Source organism: Labrus bergylta, chromosome 23 (genome assembly GCF_963930695.1).
Source record: "Labrus bergylta chromosome 23, fLabBer1.1, whole genome shotgun sequence".
Lineage (NCBI taxonomy): Eukaryota > Metazoa > Chordata > Actinopteri > Labriformes > Labridae > Labrus > Labrus bergylta.
In genome coordinates, this window is record NC_089217.1 from 5,994,051 (window position 1) to 6,016,490 (window position 22,440).

General features: G+C 39.7%; 2 protein-coding genes across 3 annotated transcripts; both read right to left on the minus strand.

Moving 5' to 3' along the window:
- Window positions 1-224: 224 nt before the first annotated feature.
- scyl2 (SCY1 like pseudokinase 2) lies at window positions 225-13,751 on the minus strand. Of its 2 annotated transcripts, XM_065951126.1 has the most exons (19): window positions 13,616-13,751; window positions 9,732-9,928; window positions 9,471-9,628; window positions 9,011-9,155; window positions 7,820-7,969; window positions 7,473-7,694; window positions 7,056-7,172; window positions 6,810-6,935; window positions 6,483-6,659; window positions 6,280-6,291; window positions 5,947-6,069; window positions 5,717-5,830; window positions 4,923-5,055; window positions 4,687-4,805; window positions 4,495-4,595; window positions 4,294-4,354; window positions 4,113-4,190; window positions 3,891-4,013; window positions 225-3,381 (listed from the first exon to the last, which is right to left on the minus strand). In XM_065951126.1, the coding sequence occupies exons 2-19, from the start codon at window positions 9,906-9,908 to the stop codon at window positions 2,749-2,751; spliced, it is 2,769 nt and encodes a 922-aa protein (XP_065807198.1). In that variant the 5' UTR covers window positions 9,909-9,928; window positions 13,616-13,751; the 3' UTR covers window positions 225-2,748. The 2 variants fall into 2 exon arrangements, with proteins under 2 accessions (XP_065807198.1, XP_020509313.2); XM_020653657.3 differs by lacking the exon at window positions 6,280-6,291.
- Window positions 13,752-15,355: 1,604 nt separating this feature from the next.
- depdc4 (DEP domain containing 4) lies at window positions 15,356-20,938 on the minus strand. The gene is made up of 9 exons (XM_020653662.3): window positions 20,830-20,938; window positions 19,413-19,836; window positions 19,157-19,308; window positions 18,860-19,055; window positions 18,460-18,710; window positions 18,204-18,346; window positions 17,915-18,040; window positions 17,728-17,806; window positions 15,356-16,997 (listed from the first exon to the last, which is right to left on the minus strand). The coding sequence occupies exons 1-9, from the start codon at window positions 20,930-20,932 to the stop codon at window positions 16,798-16,800; spliced, it is 1,674 nt and encodes a 557-aa protein (XP_020509318.2). The 5' UTR covers window positions 20,933-20,938; the 3' UTR covers window positions 15,356-16,797.
- Window positions 20,939-22,440: the final 1,502 nt, after the last annotated feature.

Consider the following 22,440-nt stretch of genomic DNA (forward strand, 5'->3'; position numbering starts at 1 on the left):
ACATTCTGTACTCACTGCTTATTTGAACATCAGCATCTGTTTCTGAAGAGTACATCCCATCTCCTCTTTTCACCCCGACCAGGCTGCAGCAGTTTCAGACATAAGATGAACTAAATAGAAACGGTGAGGCCTCTTCGCTGGTGGTCTTGATGGATTTTGTAGGTGTTCTCTGATGTTGTGTCCTAAAAGTCATCACACAAAAAAAAAAAAACACCCTGACGGTATTCGATTGTGTACTTTCTTTTATATGTACAGATTTTCATTGATCCACCTCAGAGACCAGCACCGTCACACATAAAACGAGGGCAACACTACACAGAAGAGGACAGCAGTGGTATACAAACAATCTTGTAGAAGAATAAGCTTTTTGTTTTCTGCTTTGGGGTTCTGCCTTGATATGTGAAACACGTCAAACAAATCAGTTTCAATTTGTGATTACACTAAACTTTCCACATAGTGTAAGTCAACCGCATAAATAAATGTTTTTTCTTTTCTTTTTTTTTTACGACAAAATTTGGAAATAAAACCGAACCTGACGAGTCCGTTTGGTCAGCGGGTAACAACGCCATGCGGCAGAAAGAAGCTCACCTTGTTTAGGTGGTACAAAAAGGAAGGTTAACCCGACACATGACAAAAAAACACTTCAGCATGTTAACAACAATCATAGTCAGCAGAAAACGGTGCGACCAAGGTGCATCTAAAAACCCTAAAATGATGTATCTCTCTTCAAAAATGTAAGGTTTAGAATGATAACGCATTGATGTTAAGCTGTTTAGAAAATCTGACGGACCTAAAAGGTAGAACTGAAGGTCAGTGGGGATGAAAGTAAGGACACAACTGACGTGCACCCTTAAAAACCGATAAGGATTATTGCACACGACTCATCTAAGGCCTCTTCACCGTTATCACAAGGACATCAAAAATCTCACGGCCCTCACAGAGTAATCCATTTTTTAAATACTATGTATTTACACTTCATAATAATATGTTTCAGCATGGGTCCTCTGACAGCCGCAACGTGCTGAAATCAAAATATATATAGAGAACATCTTCATTGTACAAATTGATGAACAGACATGGTGCACAGGAGGATCCTCAGAAACAGCCTCACCTCACCAGAGCAAATGTAGCAGAGTGTGTGAAATAAATATTGGGATTGGTCACTTGAATCATTAGGAATCATTATTGGAAAAGATGCTAAACTTAAACTTTAGATCTTTTGTGGTCAATTTCAGTAACATGCAACAAAGTAAGACAGCTGATAGTGATACTATTAATACTTCAGGCAAGGCAGGCAACTGCTTGGGGCCCCTGAGGGCTGACAAACTTTAAACCACAGCAGTAGCTCAAAATGTGCAAATTTTGCAATGCCAGTGGCCAACCTCCCTAATGGGGCCCCATCTGACAGCACTCACTCTCATTGCCCTGCTTAGCATCTCATGTATTACTCCTGTGAAAACCAACGTTCCTCAGTGAAAATCACCGCGGGAAGATGAAGGAAGATGAAGAGGAGATATCTGTCCAGGAATGAAAAAAGAAAAAGAAAGAGCATCGGGACACGGGCAGATATAATGGTGGTTGGAGGGGCCACCCCCAATAAATTATTTCCCAGGGCCCCCACAGACTCTAGAATCACCACTGGATGAGTGTAAGGCACATTTAGCCTAAGCAGTGCAAATGTCTCCTTGTTCATTCTTTTCTTAGCGTTAGCATCGTTAGCAGGGCTCGACTCTGCAGAAGTCATTCATACTGCCTCTTACAGAAGTTGTTTTTTCTTTTTTTGGAACCAACGGATGTGAAATGGTTGCCTACAAACTTGGACCAGACAAAACGAACCCTTCCCTTTTCAAAAGAAACCTGCTTTGATGTTAAATTAAGTAACAAACTCGGCAAGCTTTGAAGCCTTAGAAGCAGATGCAAAAAAAAAAAGACGGAGCAAAAGAGGGGAAAGACTTTAGCTTCAATCCCGATTTGTGTGTCCTCTAAATAAAGGTTTCTGGGGCTGCAGAGAAACAGTTACCATGGAAACAGGCTGCAGTGGGGCTACTCGGTTATCCCTCTTTGAAGTGCAACCCTGAGCCAGTCAGTTTCTTACATCCACTTTCATGTTCTCTCCACTGAGGAGCCTCATGGATGCAGATCAGTCACTGCAGGCCCGTCAGTGCTACACTCCCACTGGGCTTATATTTCTAGTGCATGAGCTGTTTGTTCTTCAGTCTTATCACTTTAGACACGCTACAAAACCAAAATAAAATCTGGAGAAGCAATGAAAGGTACAAAGCCTGAAATTGAGCAGATGTGAAGCAACTCTTTTTGTATTTTTTCTGCCAATTGTAAAGATGATTCTGATGTTCAAGAAGTGAAATCCACACAAAATCTTCGTCATGATGAGCTGTTTTGGGATTCATCTCAACCTGGGAATTTTGAACGTTCAAGAACGTCAAGTACAAAACAGTAGGAAACCCCCCAGCATGTTAAGAACACCGCATGGAGGAAGAAGCTCCAACCTCGAACATTTTGTCCATCTTGTCAAGTAGAAACAGAATTCAGGAGGACGAGAGTTTTCCAGCTGAACGTGAGCGAGGGTCAGAATGGAAACCAGGTCGGATTAAAAAACACAGAAGGTAACACACCTTGGAAGGATTTTAAATCTTCACATTCAATCAGTGTCTTGTTTTTGTGAGAATTCAAGGCCGTCCAAAGATTTCAAAAGAATATACTCGACCTAGCATCTTTTAGGATTCACATTTAGCCGAATAAGTCTTTCAGATCGTTGTTGACCGACGCACTTTGTTTAATTCCACTTTGGTTCAGGCTAGGGGCAGCAGCAGGTTGAGCAAAGTTCTGTGGGCTGAAAAAAGGGTTTCCCTGCATCCCGAACCCACTGGGCATCCCTCCCATTCCGACTGACGTCCCCTGCATCTGAGTCTGAGCGTTCTGGGCTGAACCAAACTGGTTTAGCCAAGGGGTGTTGGTGCCAGGCGAGGGCTTTGGCCCCATCTGGTTGAGAGTGACTTTGGGCTGGCTGGGTATAAAAAGACTGTCCAGGGCTGACATGTCCGGGGCTTTGTTTGTCTGCCCAATGGGTCCTTGATTCTGGGCGAGGGCTCCAAAGTTTGGGGTGCTGGTGGTGGTGGCCATGCCGCCGTAGAGGCCTGGGCCGGCGGGCCGCATGCCCATCCCCATGCCTCCTGTCTGGAAGCCCATGGTGGGGTTGAAGCCATTGGAGACTGGAGCACCCATGGTGCCCATCATGGGGCTGGGAGAGGGGAAGGCAGCGATGGTGGTCCCTTGAACTGGGGCTGGTCGTGCTGGGTTGGCTAAGGACAGGCTGTTTAGAGACGTCATGCTGTTGAGAAGGCTGCTTGTCAGATCCTTAGTCTGCAAAATGAAACATTCAGGTATGTTATCGGAAAAGGACAGAAACAAGGAAAACAAGGAGAGTGAAGAATTGAATTCCCAACCCCTCTGAAAAAGATTCAGACACAAACAGAGCGCCCTCATAACCATACTAAGTCACTCTCACCTGCCTGTGTGTGTACTGTGGGAGGGGAGTTGTTGCTGACTGAGATTAATCAAAGCAGCATGCAGATAAATTCATCTCAGTGTCCTGTTCATACAGCTTTATAGCCCATATTTAAATTCCAGACCAAAAGGAAGATATACAAAACTATGGCCTACATTTACCTTAGTGTCCTGGCTGTGTTACTAACAGCAGTTTGGAAGCAGCACACAGAATAAACACCAAAGCTAAAGTGATGGCTCATCACTGTGTTTGACAAATTAGCAGCTTGGGCTCTAAGTTAAAGGTAAACAAACTTCCTCTTAAGTACTGAGAAAGAATAAATCATCTCAACAAGCTTGTATACCCAGATGTCTTTAGACCTTACCTGTGAGTTGTTGGTGTTGGCTGCTTTGATGGTCTGTGGTGCTAAAGGCTGCTGGTTCCTCAGTTTGACTGCCTGCTCCTGCTCCTTTGCCAGCCGCTGTTTCTCCTCCAGAGTCAGAGACATCTAGAAGGAGGAGAAGATACCGTGAGCAAAATCAGACTGCGTTCTAAATGGACAAAGGTAGAAGGATTGCGTAAAAGTGGCGGGACACTGTTTCCATACTCTGTTAGGCTGCGGGGCTGACGCTGCGGCTCCATTCTCTTTCCCATTAACCCCCGTGCTGCCGAAGATATCGTCAATCTGAAAGCAGGAGACGACTTAATGTGATGACAGCAGCAAGAAGATTCCAGGCAAAACAAAACATGTACACCTATGTTAGCTGGTGTTTGTGTTAGCTTCTCACCTGGTTCCCTGTGCTAGGCGGGCTCTTTGTCTCCTCTGATTGTTGTCCTGGGTTCATACTCCTGTTAAAGGGAGATAAAAAAAAACACAATCAGAACTAATCAGAATCAGACCAGGCTTTGTATACCCTTATCTTATTTATGCAGTTGGTATCAGATGCTAAATGCTTGCAGCAAAAGGGTGATGACTTTGTGACAGCTACCTCTGCTGCTCCTGCATGACATGCAGCTGCTCCAGCTTGGTTTTGTGCTCAGCCTCCATGCGACTCAGCATCTCCCGTATGACCACCATGAAGGAGTTAAACTGAGACACGGAATAAATAAGATTTAATGAAAGAGTTAAATAAAAGACAGAAGATTTGACATTAGATAGAAGTAAGCAGAGCGTACAGTACCTGGTTTAGGTTGAGGTTGTTGTCTATACTAAGAGAGACCAGGTGGGGCAGGCTCTTGCTGGCGAGGTGCTCTTTGGGAATGCCTAACTTCTTGTGGCTGAAGGTGCACTTGTAGATTCCTTCAAAGAGAAGTGGCAAAGACGTCTCATTAAGTCATCTGAGAGGTTGCTTAATTGTTCACACTCACATACACACACACTGGAAAGAAGAGGGGAGTTTTCCAGCATGGTCTGTACCTAAAACGCCCATGAGAACTGCTGGTTCTCTGGAGGGGATCTGTTGTAGGAAGGGCAGAATCTCATCAATGACGAACCACTTGTCCAAGTACTCCAAAATCTTCCCCAAACACACCAAGGAGTTCACTCGTACCTAGACAGAAACACAGAAGATAGACACAGAAGTTAAAAAAAAAAAGAAGCATGTTCCAAGTTAAATTTCAGAAAGTAGTCATGAATGTAAAGAGAGAGAAAAAGCATTGAAATGGTGTTTACATATATGCATAAAAACTCCTGAAACATCCTGAAATTTTCGCGGTGAGCTGCAATGTGTGAATGCAAACAGCCCAATATTTCACTCAGAGTTAACCTGGATTGTTTCCTGCCAGCCCCCTAGTTCATTTCCCATGTGGGTGAGCTGGTGTGAGAACGCAGCAGGAAGTATTCAGGAACATTTCTCGTGATCGAGTGAGAGGGTTAAGACGTTTATATCCTGTGACTGAAATGGGACTGCTGCACTCTCTGTGCACGTAATAAAACCCTTTCCTTCTTCTGTTTTAATTATGCATACTCTTCTCTGCCCTTTCCTTGAAATTTGTCATCATAGCGTCGTGCTCTGTTGCTTCCTTTGCCATTTCTGTCAGCCTGCCTGAAATTTTCTAGAGATTTTCAGAAGTGCATTTGTGCAAACAGCTTAACAGGAGGACATGAAACGGAAGGGATGCACACTAAAGGGCATGTGTTATGTATGCATGGGAAGATAACATGAAAAGGTAGTCGAGGTTTAGGGAAAAAAATGATGGATTGAGACTTACGGCCAGCGATGAGGTCTGCAGGCAGGCTGATTTGATCCGAGGGATGAGGGAGTTCTTCATGGACGTGTATTCAATCAGGTTGGCAAACGTCGGGATGATGTTCAGGCACAGCTCCTGCTCAGCCACAGATAAGATGTTATGAAATCTGACATTTTGATGATGCCAAGGGTGATCTTTTGACTGTGCTTCCAAGGCAGCACTGAAAAGAGAAGGAGTAAAGCAGGAAGTACCTGGATCTGTACAGAGGGAGCTTCCAACGCTCTGTAGACCATAGGCAGCACGCTGCTCTTAATGTCCTCTGCTGGGGTCTTTGTAAGCAGCAGGTCCATCTTCTGCAGGAAAATCAGCAGGATCTGCACAGCAAAGGGACCCAGTTAGGAAAAACGAGAGTCAAAGAAAAGCTCAGGGTTGTTTGCTACAGACGAGTGAGTGGAGTTAGCAAATGGAAGTGATCATAGCATCTTGTGACTTAAGTTAGCCTTTAGTAATAAACACAAACACACAACACAGGGCACAGGCTAGCTGATGTGATCAGATTGAAATTGACAGCAGAGACCACTCACCATATTACTAGCCTGAAGAAGCATGGAAAGAAAAATACAGAGAAAGACAAATCTGGATGAAGTGATGTACCAAACCCAAACAGAGCACGCTCTTTAGTCGGTTACATTCCACTGATTAAACTCTTTTAAAAGTCAGAGAAAAACAGAGAAAAAAAGGTTTTGACACAAAAGAATGCTGTACATGTTGAGGTTCTTGTTTCTACCTGAATGGGCTCCTGCTGCTTGAAAACGGGCGTGAGGTCAGGTAAGATGAGACGGACATACTCGTCCTTGGTGCACTCCTCAGCGATCAGCAGCACGTTGGGCAGCACGAAGGGAACCATGTCCGGGTTGACGAACTCCGAGTTCAGTGCCGGCAAGATTCGATACACCACCACTCTCTGAGAGGAAGAGAGAAAAGAAGTTTCAGAAAACAACAACAGTAGTGCGCGGCGCTGATGGACCACATGTACAAGGAGTATGTGGAAATTGGCAGTAATACCCATACTTCAATGTGAACCTTAAATACACTACAACACAAAAATAAGTACCTTGGGGAGTTTGGGCAGGACTTTGGGGAGGCCTTTGTAGAACTGCGACTTCTGCAGGTTGTCCCTTTGGAAGAGGGAGTCAAAGTACTGCAGTGTCACAGCACCCACGTCGTCGAAAAATGGAATCTACATTTGACACAAAAATACAATCGAAAAACAAAAAGTTAGGAGTAAATACTTACATATAAATATGCACATTTCCTCTTTAGGTGTCTGTATCTTCTTGCATGTTGTTACAAATCAAACCTTGGTCATCTGGTCTGCATCCGGTCGGACGTTTGGTGTGACGCTTAGCAGCATTTTGACGTGTTCCCGCACCTCCTCTGGGATCTTGTTCAACAGCGCTGGACTCATGGTGCTCAGCTACAGTTGAGAAACAGAAAGAAAGGAACAGCACATGTTTTTTTCTGGAGAAACTGCTGCCTTCCCATAAGTTCAATCACTTCCTGTCTAGTTTTGCTTTTTTCCATTTAATAGCTGTTTATTTACTTTTCTCTTTTCACTTAATTATTTTCTTTCTTTTTGGTGTTTTAATATTTTTTATTTCAATGTCTCAAGTTCTAGCGACATTAAAAAAAAAAGCTCTCAAAGTGCTGTTGTTGCACGTTGTTCTTTGATGACAGATTTATGATTCTTTGAGTCATTCTTTCACCCCGCTCTCACCTGGTCCAGCTGCCGGCTGAAGCTCTTAAATATGTCATGCTTGTTGACTTGGAAAACAGGCTTGCCCTCGTTGAACACAGCATGCATGACCACACCCAAGGAATACATGTCGGAGGCGGAGTCACAGCTGACGGACAGGATGTACTCGGGCGCCAGGTATTCAGGGTTAGGGAGGCAGAGAGGAGGGAGGTTGGGCTCCCACTCTTTACACGTGTATTTAGGCTGGAGAGGGACACAAGAATATAGAGATATGACAATAGAATAGATTTCATTCTAGAGGAGCACTTTGAAGGGAGTAAGCTCAGCCTGAGAGACTGTGCTGAGGGGGAAAAAGTCTCTCAACACACCTCAGCATCTGAGGGGTTAGTGGAGGAGTTGCTGAAGTCGAAACCCATGATCTTCCAGGCTCCGCTCTTGTTCAGGATGATGTTCTCCAGACACAAGTTGCCGTGGACCATTTTTACTCCACTGTGGAGGAAGGACAAACCCTCCGAGATCTGAAGAGACAAAGAAAATCAAAACGTCACACAGACAAGAGAACATTTTTGCAATAACTGACCGACATGACTGTGAACAGGTCTTCCCACAACATCACACTTCTTTTTAAAGATTGATTGATTTATTTCAGAGATAGGACAATAGAGATAGTCGGAAATCAGGGAGAGAGAGAGAGAGAGAGAGAGAGAGAGTGGGTAATGACATGTGGGAATGGAGCCACAGGCCGGACTCAAACGCGGGCCGTCCTCGAGGACCACAGCCTCTGCACATGGGGCGCGTGCATCGACCACCACGCCACCAGCGCCCCAATATCACACGTTTAACGCTGGATTTCATTTTCATCTGACACTCGGATTTTTTGTTTAAAAGGTGAAACTGATCCTTAACACACCTGCTATGGTAAACTGTGCAGGAAGTTTGACTCATCTCCAACTTTTTATGAACTCGGGACAAGGCGAGATGACAGAAATAGAGTTATGTGTTGTTGACACCACGGCTTACTGGAGCCATAGCATCACGCTGAAAAGGTGATTAATTGAAGTGAGCTGGTTGAACTGGATTTGAGAAGAAATAGCAGATTGTCTCAATGTGTATTGGAAATCCAGCTGTAGACTACATGTTTGTCAAACCTGCAAGACAACTAAGATTAAGTGTGCTCATAACTCTGTCATTGACTGTGTGGCCTGAGGGCCATTTTCAAGGGAAAAATTAAATGCATTCACTTAGTTAATACACATTCTCTTTTTTGTTCTCGTTTTAAACCTTTTTGAACTTTCTTGCATCTTAAAAGTTTCAATTTAATTCAAAACTTTCATAACTACAATAGCTCTAAAGTCCGCTGGTTCCAGCCTCCAAATGTGAATATTTTCTGCTAATTGGTGGAAACATTGATTGAAATAAAGTCATCTGTATTCCTGTAAATGGTGAAAACATTTATGAAATGTCTGGGAATTTGTAGACCGCAGAACATACCAAGAAGTTTACCAATGAGCGAAAATAAACCTGAATTGCAAGCATGTATACATTGTTTGTACTCTCACCTGAAGCAGGCCATACTTGGTCTCCACATCGTACAGTTTGTACTCCTTGATGTCGGTGGGCACGGGGCTGGGCAGGTTTTCCCACTGGCCCAGCACGTTGGACAGACTGGCAAACACGGGCTCTGTACAGAACGCCAAGCAGTCTCTGAGGACAGAAATAACATCAGTATGATTTGAATTTATTTATCAGAGGGTGGTGTACAGAGTATTTTGATACTGACAAGCTTTGGTTAATACACACACACACACACACGCACACACACACACACACACAGAGGCAGAGAAATCGATTTTAAAGCATTTTTTTCCCTTTGAAGTCAAGCCCCTCTTTGAGCAGTGAGTTATTAAATTAGTCCTGTCTGTCTGTGTGTGTGTGTGTGTGTCTGTGTGTGTGTGTGTGTGTGTCTGTGTGTGTGTGTGTGTGTGTGTGTGTGTGTGTGTGTGTGTGTGTGTGACTCACCGGGACTCTTCGAGAGGATGCTGCACAGTCAGGAGACGCGGGTGACGCAGTCTGGTCAGCTGTTGCACCCCTCGTTTTAGCGAATCCACAATTTGGTCCTTTTCAAATTTGGGGTACTTATCAACCGTCTTCTTTTCGAACACAAACACTGCCACTTCCTGAGGGGTCAAAGATACGTCAGCATTATCAGTCGACCACTCTTTTAATCTGAACATTTAGGAATGAGAGGCTGATCTAGTCGGCTGATAAGAGGACATTAACCTGTTTTGTTGACTTCTTGGTCCCGTTGTAGATCCTCCAGCACAATCCAGGACCCCCGCTGGCTATATGTCGACCAACTTCAAACTCCCGTGTCACCGGGTTGCCCATGACAGCGCTGGTGACATCTGCCGTCACCTTGGTAACGGTGCTTTTTAGCTTGTTCAGCATAGACTCCATGTTCAGGTCTGACCTGGCAGCTGGAGTGCAAAATGGAAGACAGAGCACCCACAGCAGGTAAGCACTTCAAGCAAAAGCACAGCTTTTAAGTAACGAGTCAGTAAAATGTCAAAACTAAAGTAGTTTGTGCAATTACTGAAAGAGGGGAGCTGCAGCCTGAACCTTTCTAGCAGAGCAAAGCAATCCAGCAGACATGCCGTCAAATTTGCACATCAAAGTGCCGACCAGCATCCTGCCTAGGCTGAGCCAACCTGGGAGAATAAATCCCCCCCCCAAAAGAAGAACAAGCTGTCCACAGAAATATAAAATACCTAGAGACAACTCAACCACACCACGTTCTTCTTCCTTTTTTAGAATTACAAGCATGTTAGGTAAGAGGAAGTCAGACAAAAGAACATGGCTGCTAGTGACAGAGGACGACTATTTCTACATGAGGAGTTTCTTCACGATGTTTTTAACTGCTAAGAGTGGGCTTCAAGTTCTTTGATGTTTATTTTCCTGCACTACACAAAAGACTAATGTTTATACATTGAGGTACACCGTTACAGCTTGTGTAGTTACTTCTTACATCTATACCTCTTCCATGTAACTCAGTTTACTGCACATTGCACAAGTTTACCTTTTCTTTAATTTTCTTTACCATTTTGTTTTGTACCTTTTGCACAATTTAGAATTTATTACTGTAAATATTATTTATCTTATTTTACCTCATTTTATTTTATCTTATTTTGGTTGTATTGCACCGCGGGACGGAGACAAACGCAATTTCGATTTCACTGTATGTCTGGCATATTTTGAAATTGACAATAAAGTTGACTTTGACTTTGATGTAAGTGCAATGAAAAATGAATAGCCATTGTATTAAATGGATCACAGCAAACTGATCTTCAATCTACATTTTTAGTTCCATTACCTTACCCATGCCTACTTATTTTGTTATGGAGAACCGTGTACTGTATATGCTATATCATGTTGATATACTGTTCAATACAGCACCTCCATCAAGCTCAATTTGTCATGTATGCTCAGACAATGCAAACTACTGTGAGAATAAGTAAATAGCACTAATTAACCTCCTCAAACACCACCTGTTTACCAAAGCATTCAGCCTCATCTAACATGCCCCCCAGCTGATCACCCACTTCCTTTCTCCTTCATTTGTTTGTTTCTTGCTGCCTCCCATTAGCCCCCCCCCCACACACACACACACACACTTATTATTATTAGATATTATTATTAATTAAGGGTACAAGGATATAGCAACATAATCAGCATGAATGGGCCAATCTGATGCTCAAAGCCTTGTCAATGTTTAAGCCAGATTGTCTTTACACTGTCTGCCTCATATAGAACAATTCTGCATTAGTGAGGTTTACTTAAGCCTGTCCTAAAAGTTCTTATCTTCGTTTTAAATTGTGTAATCGCGCAGAGAGATGTAACGTTGCAACATCACAGTCATTACTGATGATTTACTTCTTGGAGGTTTCAGTTAAGCATGAATGCCACAGACACACCTTAATAATGCATGAACATTTCATCCAACACCATAAGGCTGTTCAGAGCTTTATCTTCATGTATAAATATGTTTTGTTAATTAATTTTCGTGTTGATTTAAAAAATATTTTATTAGTTTATAAAGCATTACATGGCCTTGCACCAGACTACCTATCAGATATGATTTTAGCTTATGAACCAGTACGGCCCCCTCAGATCCTCCAGTTCCTCTCTTTTAGTTGTTCCACAGAGCAGTACAAAAACCTTTGGCGATGCTGTTTTCAGCTGTTACGCTCCGAGACTGTGGAACGGCCTTCCTGAGGGTCTGAGAGGAGCCCAGAATATCGAGATTTTTAAACGCAGTCTTAAAACTCATTTATTCAGTCTGGCTTTTATAAAGTTTTTTATATCAATTCAAATTTTAACATTACTGTATTGTATTTTTTATCCTACTACAATTTTAAATATTTGTTATTATGTATTTATTTTAATATCTTGTTGTTTTTATGTGTCGTATTTAATTTTTATACATATTTTTTTAATTCTTATTGGTGTGCATTGGTCTCCTGATGATTTTATAAACTGCTTTTTGTCAATAACTTTTCTGCACTCTTGTTCAGCACTTTGAACTGCCAATTTAATTTGTCTGAAAGGTGCTGTATAAATAAAGTTTGATTGATTTTTGATAATGACGACAATGTTACGTTTACGACCTGACCGAGCCTTTTCAGTCAGGGGGCCCCTCGACTTTGGAACGACCTCCCTGAGGAGCTAAGACTCGCAGGTTCCCTCAATTCTTTTAAATTCCTTTCTTAAAACATACTTTTACAGACTTGCTTTTATGTGATGCCATCTTCTTAATGTCTTTTCTTACTGGTTTTACTATTTTTATCTTCTTTTACTTCTTACTGTTCTTTTATTTATGCTCTTATCTCGTATTTATGCTCATATCTTAATCTCCTCTTGTGTTTTAACTTGGTAATTTCTTATCTTACTTACTTTGTCTATTCATGTTTCATATTTATATTTATTTTTATTAATATTATAGTTTTGGGTTTTTTGATACTTTAACCACTTGTTTCTATTTATTTTACTGCTCTTACCTTCTTATTGCTGTTATCTTTTTATTTATTTTTTTCAGCGCTTTTAGTTTTTTACATATTTCTAAAATATTTGGTTCCTCTTGGTCTCAGCTCCTGTTGTTGGGTTCTTATGATGGTTCTTGTGATGGTCGGGTTATACATGTCTGTTGGGTATCATTTGCTGCTTTGCTGAAGTGCGCATGATGGATAGGCCGGATCTTTGTAACACAGCAATGAGTAAGGTCTTTTTTACCTGCTCTTTTGTAATGTTAACAGACAAAGAGTAAGGTATTTTACCTGCTTTTTGTAAAGTGTCTTGAGATAACACTTATTATGAGTTGACGCTATACAAATAAATTGAATTGAATTGAATTGAATTGAATTGAATTGAATTGCATATCGTGCACTTTGGGTTCTTTTCTGTTGAATTGTATTTAATTATTTTTTGTATTTTGCATCTGTTATATTCTTGCTGTTGTTAATGTTCTTCTGTGTTTGGTCTTGTGTTTGCTGTTTGTCAAAGCACTTTGTAAACCTGTGTTTTTAAAAGGTTCTTCTTATTATTATTATTATTATTGTTATTATTATTATTATTATTATTATTATTATTATCTGTCAACATTAGCCAGAGGTAAACACTCACCTGCACAAAGCCTTCATAGCACACTCATTATCTGACTACCCTTTGACAACAGCCATGCATGTTACTAAAACCAGATTGATAATATAGTCATGGTTTGAAAAGTGGAGAAAATGAGCTTTTGACGTGGTGCAGACGCGTTAGAACGTGTAGCTTAGCAACGGTGTCATTTCTGATTTAGGAGGAGGGGGGGGAATAAAAAGCTTGATGTTAGCTCAGCTGGTGGTCTTGTTTAGCCTGTAGGTTCACTTCGGAACCAGCACAACGACGTGACAATGTCGCCAGCTACTTTCCCAAACGTTACATTTAACCCCTTGTCTGCCTTAGTGGCCCCAAAAGGCTGACATCATCGTTGCAATCGAAGACTTTTTTTCATACACATCGCGGTAGCTGCCTAAGCTAACTAGCCCACAATGCGCCAAGTACACAGAGACGTTCCTGTCTTATTAGTTTGATTAAAAGTGTCATCCCGAAACCCTTCAGCCACTTACCTTGATGTGAAATAAGCTTTAAGAGTTATTTTCTTATTGTAGGCAGGCTCTCAGCTGTAAACGCTGTCAGTAATGGCTGTGAAACACAGCCCCCATGTCTTCCTGTAGCATACGAAATGAGCTGGCTTAGGACGCTAGTGAACGAACAACCCTACTTCCGGGTTTGTTTGTGTTAGTCAGGTGCGTCGACGTCATTGGTTTTTCTTTAACCAAATATTGTGAAATCACTTTCTGTGGACTCCCACACAATACTATAGATGATCAGACCAGTTAAGATAATAAGAGAAAATAACTGGTGGTAAAAAAGGACCCTGAACACATCATTTTAAGTTTACTGCACACCCTACCTACCAGCAATTTATTTTTTCTAAAATATAATTTTCTGGAGCTGAAGACTTTTGTCAACTCCGTAAGACAAACAAAAGTCTCAGTATTTTAAAAAAGAAAAAAGAAAAAAGAATGTATTTATTTTTTATTCAAAACAAGATTATTCATTTTTTTTAATTTTATTTAACCTTTATTTATCCAGGAAAGTCACATTGAGATTAAAAACCTTCTTTTTCAAGGGAGTCCTGGCCAAGAGGCAGCAAAAGTTACACAGTTACACTCAGAACGTACAGACAGCAATTAATTAAAATTATTTAAAAAAAAAACAATTAGCAATTAAAATGATAAAAAACAGTTACAAGTAAATTAAAATGATAAAAAACAGTTACAAGTAAAGGAGGTCGTCTCAAGTGCTCTCAGCCTGTGTTTAAAAGAATTCAAAGAGCTGTAAAAGTTTGATTTCTGTTTATTCAATAAATAAATCCATCTAGACGGCGTTGACATCATATAAAGACTTCAAAATATGAATCCATTAAAATCGAGTTATTTATGTAGTAATGGTATTAAAAATCACTTAATGGAAAATTAATTAGTTTAACAAGGTAATGAAATAAACATTTTTTGTTTAAGTATTCAATATAATAATATAATAAAGAAAATTGAGTTACATCACACCTGTCAGAGTTAACAAAATTTATTTTTTGCATTTAACAGCATATCTGATGAGTTTCCATTTCAGTTTTTAACGTTGCTTAGAGTTCTGTCAGTGTTAACCAAAACACAGATGTATAACCATAAAACCTTATTTAGTTCTGATTTTGAAGGGAGATGGAGTTGACATGTTAAGGTTGAGACACACCTGATAGCAATATAATTAAATCAATTTCTCAAAAATTAAAAAGCTTAACGATGCTTGAACAGCATCTTCCCCTTTTTGAAATCAGGAATTAAGACAGGGATCCCTGATTATATCGTGTTTTTGTAAAAGTCTGACAGAGTTCAGAAAAATCTGGGACAAGACTTTAACAGGTCAAAATGTTTATTAAAAAGTACATTTTAAAATGTAGGACTATAAAAGTATTTTTTTTACATCTATTGTATCAGTAGGTTTTGTAGTTTTAAGATCTGAATTGCTTTTGACATGTTTAAGTTTCCAATTTGTGTCTGGGACAAGCGTGTTTGTCGGGTTTAGACATTGAAAAAAAGAAAGAAATCAGAGCCAAAATTTGGTATTTCAAATTTGTTTCATATATAAAAAGAAATTCATTTGGAAAAAAATAAAACAAATTGCCCTCTCGCAGGGATGATAATAAAAACAACCTTGAACCTTGTAATTCTTACTTAGTCTCATTTTATAGTCCACTCCAAAAAAAACATCAAGAACCAAGTGCACACAAGGAAAAAGTAGCAACGTTTACTTCAAGAGAACGTTTTATTAGACGTTATTCAAGTAGAAAATAAAGCATGTTTCAGCAACCAAAAGTGCATTCTGATCCTTCCATGATTTCAGTGTAAAGAACGGAAGATGCTGACAGAAAAGAGATTTGACTGTAAATTCATTTTGTATGATCACAGCTTTTTGAATTAAAGAAAATCCAACTGAGGGAAATTAGTAGCCTAGTTTAAAGTTTAGTCTGTTTACTGAACTTTCAAGTAAAATCCTAAAAGGTTAACTGGTAAAAGAAGAGACCATGAAACTGGCACCACCGAAGCAAAATCATATTAAACATACAACGTTAACCTGAGCTATGGTTAGCGTCTTACATAACGTACCCTCTGTTTTCATTTCACATTAGTTTGAATTAAAATCTTTCAGTCTGCCCTGTAAAAAGATCTGTCTTCATCTCTAACAGTAAAACAGTTATAAACATTGTTAAACCTTCTTCTGCTACATTAGTGTTGTTTACCAGTACTCCCCTTCACCACAAACATGCTACAATAAAACTGAAAAACAAAAACATTAAACAAAATTGCTTCTATATTAGTTCATCTTCATTTGTAGGACGGTTAATGCCTGATCCAGTCTCAAGAACAAAGTTCTATTTCCAAATTTAATAACTAATAACAACAAAGGCAACATTTTCGCTTGATCAAAATACAAAATCCATACCGGCAAGAAGTTAATCGATTAATCCACAAGCTGTTCCCTGGTTTCAGGCTTAAAACCGCTTAATTAATGGCTTTTAAATCAAGAGAGTTCTTTTGGTTATCACTTTCCAGTTTCTTTGACTTTACATATACTCTAATCTTTAGTGTTGCTATGGCATCCATCCATTTTCTTTCGCTTATCTGAGGTCGGGTCGCGGTGGCAGCAAGCGCAGTAAGTCAATACAGCATTAAAACAGTATTCATTGTATCAATGATGTGTCCTCACATAGAACTGTTTTAGGCACTTTATATCATAAAAGAGCTGATATTTCATAAAAGTGCAGTTATAACTCAGCCTTTGATGAGAACGAACACATTTTTATCTAAAAAAAGTTATTATAATTATAAATTGTAAAGTTTATAAGGTAGATAATGCATCCAGTGATACAGGATAAATCTACAAATTTAAAAAATCCACAAATAAAATCTATCCACCTCAGGCCTTTTTTGAATGAATAGAGTTAGGCGTGCTACAGCTGTGCAGTAGGGTTGTAGCTGCACTATCTGTTTAGAATTTATAATGAAAAGACCAATAACTACATTAGCTGTGACCATGTCAGTTTGGTACAAAAATAATAAAATCATCTTTAATTAGACCCATGATGTCCAACAAAGTGTAATCATCATCCTTCATTGTAAGAGCTGTACCTCCACACAATGATCTTAAAAAGTGCTCCTAGGAAGTTGAACTACTTCTGCTGTGTGGATCAGAAGGTTGCAGAGAAGTGCTGGAGGAAGACTACAGGATGATGCTTTTCAAACTCTTTGAGCAGCCTCCTCCTCTCCTTCACAGGTATGGTCGTGCTGGAGGAGATGTCATGAAGCAGCCGTTTGAGGCTCTCCAGGGTGGTAGCCTCTCGTTGGTCCTCGTACTCATGTGGCGTCACCTGCTGGCAGAATGTGAACGCTGCAACACACAGTGTGCAGGGAGACAGTGTCAGTTCTTTACAGGAGAGTGAGGACACAGTTGTGATGAATATTTGGTTTGGCTCTGGGCAACATTGTTTTGTGGCCAATAATAAAGCCAGAGGATGTCAACCCCTCATATGCAGGTTTAGAGTCATTCCTTTTTCCTGGAGTACATTGTTCAAAATAAATAAATGGGTGTCATTTGTTGATAATCGGGATATAAATGCAGATTAAAACTTGCTTTGCTTATTTCAAATATAAATTTTGTGAACTATAAGGCCTTTGCAGGACAAATTGCCAAAGTTTAGTTTGAATCTACAGAATGAAGTTCTTCATGCATGTGTTTATATATTTGTGCACGTACTGTCTTTTATTTCTTAATTCACAAACAACCCATGTTCGATTTTTATTTCCTTTAAAATGATACTTTAAAAAGCTGAAAAGATGCATCACTCTGTAAGTTATCTAGCCAATGATGGCTGTATACAATGCTCTAACTATGTAATTTATATAAGTTAGGAACAAAAAAGTTGAAAACTTAAACAGGATGCACTAAAACAGACTTTAGGCTGAAGTTGACGTCTTCATATTTCTATTTATTTTTATACAGAGTTTGAAGAGTTCTACATTTGCATAACCTCAGAGTGTTGTTTCAGGTGACAGTGTACTCGCTACTCCCTCATATCTGCCAGATTGCATATATTTCATTGGGTCCGGATTTAACTTACTTGCAATCGAGTCCGCGTCTTTACCCTGCTGCATAGTCCTGAGAGTTCTCCTCACAGCTTCTATCAGGGATGTCGGCGTCTGAATTCATCACAGGAAGAAAAAGAAAAAGGGAGAAATTCAGGCTGGACTTCGGTTGTTTTTAAAATAGCAGGTTATGGATATGTTCATTGAACAGTTTAAATGTACCTTGAAGATCTGAGTACAATTGTCCATGAGAAACAGCATCAGGGTCTCACTTTGGGATCGAGTCAGTTCAGAATTCTGGACAACCGCTCTCTGAAACGTGCGGCAGACCAAGGCTCTGTTATGGATCTGAAAGTAAACACAGCAGAAAGAAAACAATAGATTAAAACACACTGACTAATCTGCTGATACTCTCTGATTTGTTGGAATCTGGCTGTTGTAAACGCATACAAAAAAAAGCTTTCTCTTTCCTTTATTTTCATAAATGGTAAAGAAAAAATGTATGTTGTACTTGTTTCTGAAGACGACAAGCATCTGGGTGAGCTGCTGTGGCCATGAAGGTCAGAAGTCTCCTGAGTTCATCTCTCACGCTCGTCTCCAGCAGTCGAAAACACAACTGAGATGCTTTGATGGCATCCTGCGCCTTCCCTTTTTCTAGAAAGAGTAAGGGCAGGAGTTAGAGAGAGCAAAGACAAAAAAACAACACTGATGTGTCAGGAAATACTTTAAGAGGCTATACAATGAATGTAAGCCTCATCAAGTCTCACCCAGCAAATTTAGGATCGCCGCGTGTATGTCCATGTGGTGTCCTGAGAGAAGTGGAGCCTTTTCCTGTCCACTGTAGTACTTGGCAATGGTGTCAAAGAGCAGTCTCTTTTGGTTCTCCAGCTCCTCAGCTTGGTTATCTTCTGAGAAGACATTTCCGCCTTGTTGGCTGAGTTGCTCCCCTGCTACCACAATCAGCTGGTCAGGAAAGAGCTCCAAGCAGTCTGCCGCTGCTGACAGCCACCCATCCAACCTGTAAACAAAAAAAAATGTTTTTAATCGTGGAAAAAAAATGTTGCAATTAATATGCAAAGTCTGCTAGTTATGTGTTCTAACTTTTGAAGGTGGAGGAACAGAGCCTACTGTGCATAAAATCTTTAAAATATCATTAGGATTACTAACGCGGGCAGATTAAGGGTGTCAGGCAGTTCTCTCTCGAGGCATGTGTTAGAGAAAACCAGGTCCTGGGTGGCCAGAGGAGCTCTGCAGGCCTGGACCTGAACTCTGGCAGGGGAGGTCAGAATGCAGTCCAGCATGGGGAGGTCTACCACCTGCAGCAGCTGCAGCAGCGTCTGCTGCTTCCAAACCTCGCCCACCACTATGGAGGGAGAAAAGACCATAAAGTATTAGGTATCATGAATTGATGTTCCACTCTATAGCGCAGCAACCAAAATCACAAACAATGAAAGCTGAGCTCACCAGCTTTGGACAGAAAGGCAGAATTTGAAGGAGTCGTGTTCAGCGATTGAGACAAGGTTGGTTGCAGGTTGATGTTCTTCAGCAGCCTCTCAACTCTTCTGTCTGATGGTCCCACAGCAAGTGGATTAGAGATTGTCCTCAGTTCCTTCAGCCTCCAGAAACAACAGAAAGCATTATCATGATGATATTTCACAATGAAAATTATAATCAGAATAAAATAAACAAGTTAAGCACCACTACATTATGAGAAACCAACCTGGAGCTCTTCTTCCTCTTTAGCTCATGCCCTTCTGGTGCCGTGTTTTCTGTGTCACTGCTGCACTCATTCATGGCACAATTGGGCAACACTTTATATTCCAGAAAACGATAAAGGCTGCTGCTGCTGTCCTCAAAGGTGACCTCCTTGTCTCTGCGAAACAGCTTTGAACCCACTGGTTCGAACACCTTAGCCTCCATTAAAGCCTGGCAGAGTCTGGCAGCTTTGAGGCGAGACACTTCACTTGTGCAAAACACCACATTCTGCATCAAGTAACTGAGGACGGCGTCCACAGCGTCCGAGCCAGTGAAACATTCAGCATGAACTCGTAGATGTCTTCTACAGCGGCGCACCTCCACCTGGTTTTGCAGGGCCTGGATGATGTTGTGCCACAGCTGGGTAGCACCAAAGGGTCCAGAAAAACCTATGAGAGTAGACACAGGGTCAAGTCTATGTTGAATAACAGAGCTTAAATGTTGTTGTGGACTTAATGAAGGTCCACTTTTACAAACATGGGTAAACAAGTGCATGCTGTAATGATAACTTTATACAGGACAATGGCATATTCATTTTACAAGTTTATAATTAATGCAACTTAATCTTCAATCTTAATCTTGAAGGACTTGTAGGAGGAGTCATTTTATTTTCAAATGGTAAATAGTTAAGTTATGTTGGCTCTTTTTTTTACCAACTTTTTATTTATTTTGACAGCGTTTACAGGTGTATATCATCCAATACATTCATTAGGTAGCAATTCATACATCCATTTTATGACAATGAAATCCATTTCATTGTCATAATTACAATGCAAAAATAAAATAAATTAACAAAGAAGAGGATGACAACACAACCCTGCAAACCTGGAGTTTTCATAGCCTCCCCCCCCCCCTTTCATGCGTTTTGTATTTTAAATAAACAGAGACATTTAGAGTAAGTCTAAAAAATAAATAAATACATTAAAAAAATTAACAAAAAAGGACAAATAATAATGACAGCAATAATGGGATTAAACATTTAAATACCACAGTGTAGTGGAGAAAGAAAAAAAAACAATCAAACCAATAACAAGATCATAGTATAGATCTCTCTTGTTATCTTGACCAAGTTAATTATTGGCAAGTCATTCACTCATACATATTTTTTCTGTTATATTTCTGGTGCACGTAAAGCACTTTAATAGCTCAAGAGAACAGACCTTCATTCACAGGTGTAATTGACTCTTTTTATAGTGCTGTATAGTCACTTTGTAGTAGAGAGACCAACATTTCCGACACCACTTCTGCAGAACAAGGGAGGCATGAGACTACTTCAAAGTTGTGCTATTATGTGTGTGTGTGTGTGTGTGTGTGTGGTCTAATTATATAAACAGGAGACTAACTCATTTAAAAAGAATTAGCAGCAAAAATATATGTCTTACCATGCTGTATAGTTTCACGAAAACTTCTTGTTTGGCTGTTCAACCTTCTGAACCGAGGAGTCAAATCAACCGCCATCACGAGTCCTTTGAATGACGTAAACATCCTCCTTCTTCTTCGTCTTCTTCTTCTTCTTACAGTAAGCGGTTGGCAGCACACTGGTGCCCTCTAAAGGCAACAACAAGTAGGCCTACTGGGTTAACATTCATCCTCCTGTACTTTCTGTTGTTTCTAAATGTGTTTTTTTTTAATGTAAGTTGTGTGTATTGTTTGTGGGACAGACATAAAGTTTGGAAGTCTGGATCCTTAATAAAAACACAAATTTATCCGAGCACAGTGACCTCAAACGCATTCATTCTTCATTTTCAATCCAATTCAATTCAATTCAATTCAAAAAACTTTATTTGTCCCCGGGGGGCAATTCAAAGGCACACAGAGCAGTAAATTAACAACAGTGCAAGTACAAAACATTTTAACCTAAATATAAAGTGTAAATTTAAATACTTAAAGCTTAAACTTAACTTAAAAATACAAAATATAAAAGAGTAGATATAAGTGGACAGTGATCGAACTAACAGATGTAAACAGATGTAACCAGAACTATGTGCAGTAGTGACCAGATGTAAACAGAACTATATGCAGTAAACAAGAAATAAATATATATATATATACAGAAAATATTTCACATTCAGGAATATCATTTCTCACTAGTGGTTGCCTCTCTATTGTTTCCTATGACACCAAAGATTTCGTTTCAGTGCCTTTTTTGTACTTATTTTATTCTAATGCAAACTTTAGACCAAGATAATTTTCCTAAGAATGTCTAGAATAGAATAGAATTACTTTATTGATCCCAAACTGGGAAATTGTGGCGTTACAGCAGCAGGTTGTCCAAACACACAATATGAGCAAAAAACACAATGTTAGCAAATTTAAACATAATATGATATTAAATACAAAGTAAATAAGCACTAAAAATATCAAAACTAAGATTGAGAATATATACAACCAGGATTTAACTTAGCATTACTAGTCTTAAATATGAAAGATTAAATGTAAATGTGCAAAAACAGAGTTGTAAATGGACAGTATTGACATAAGTTAAAGTGCATGAGTGTTAGTTTCCTGTTAGGGGCTGGTGACAGCATAGGGTCAAGTGAAAAGTCAAATAACTTACTTTTATGTTAAGATAACAGTCTAAAGAAGATAAAAAAACAAACATATTTTAATGTTTGGTGTACTTACTTAAAAAATGACAGACTTTGATATACATACCTTTTTAATTTTTGTTTCAATTTTCAATTTCCACCTAAACGACATGTGTGTTTAAGTGTGAAAAATTCAAAAATTGAAAATGATATTGATAAAAAACTTTGCTTAATTGTAACTAATAACTATCTGTGAACATCCTGTCCAAATTTGGTGAAATTCTGATTCTGATTCCCAGAGATACATGGGATGAGGTTAGAGCTGTCCCTTTTGGAGAAGCCCTAATTTGACCTATTTTCGTTTTTTGGTAAGATGCATAAAACATCCAAAAAAAGTAAAACATTTTTATACAACCATCCGTTTCATAAACTAGACATGTTCAAGTTATGAAAAAATATGGTTGT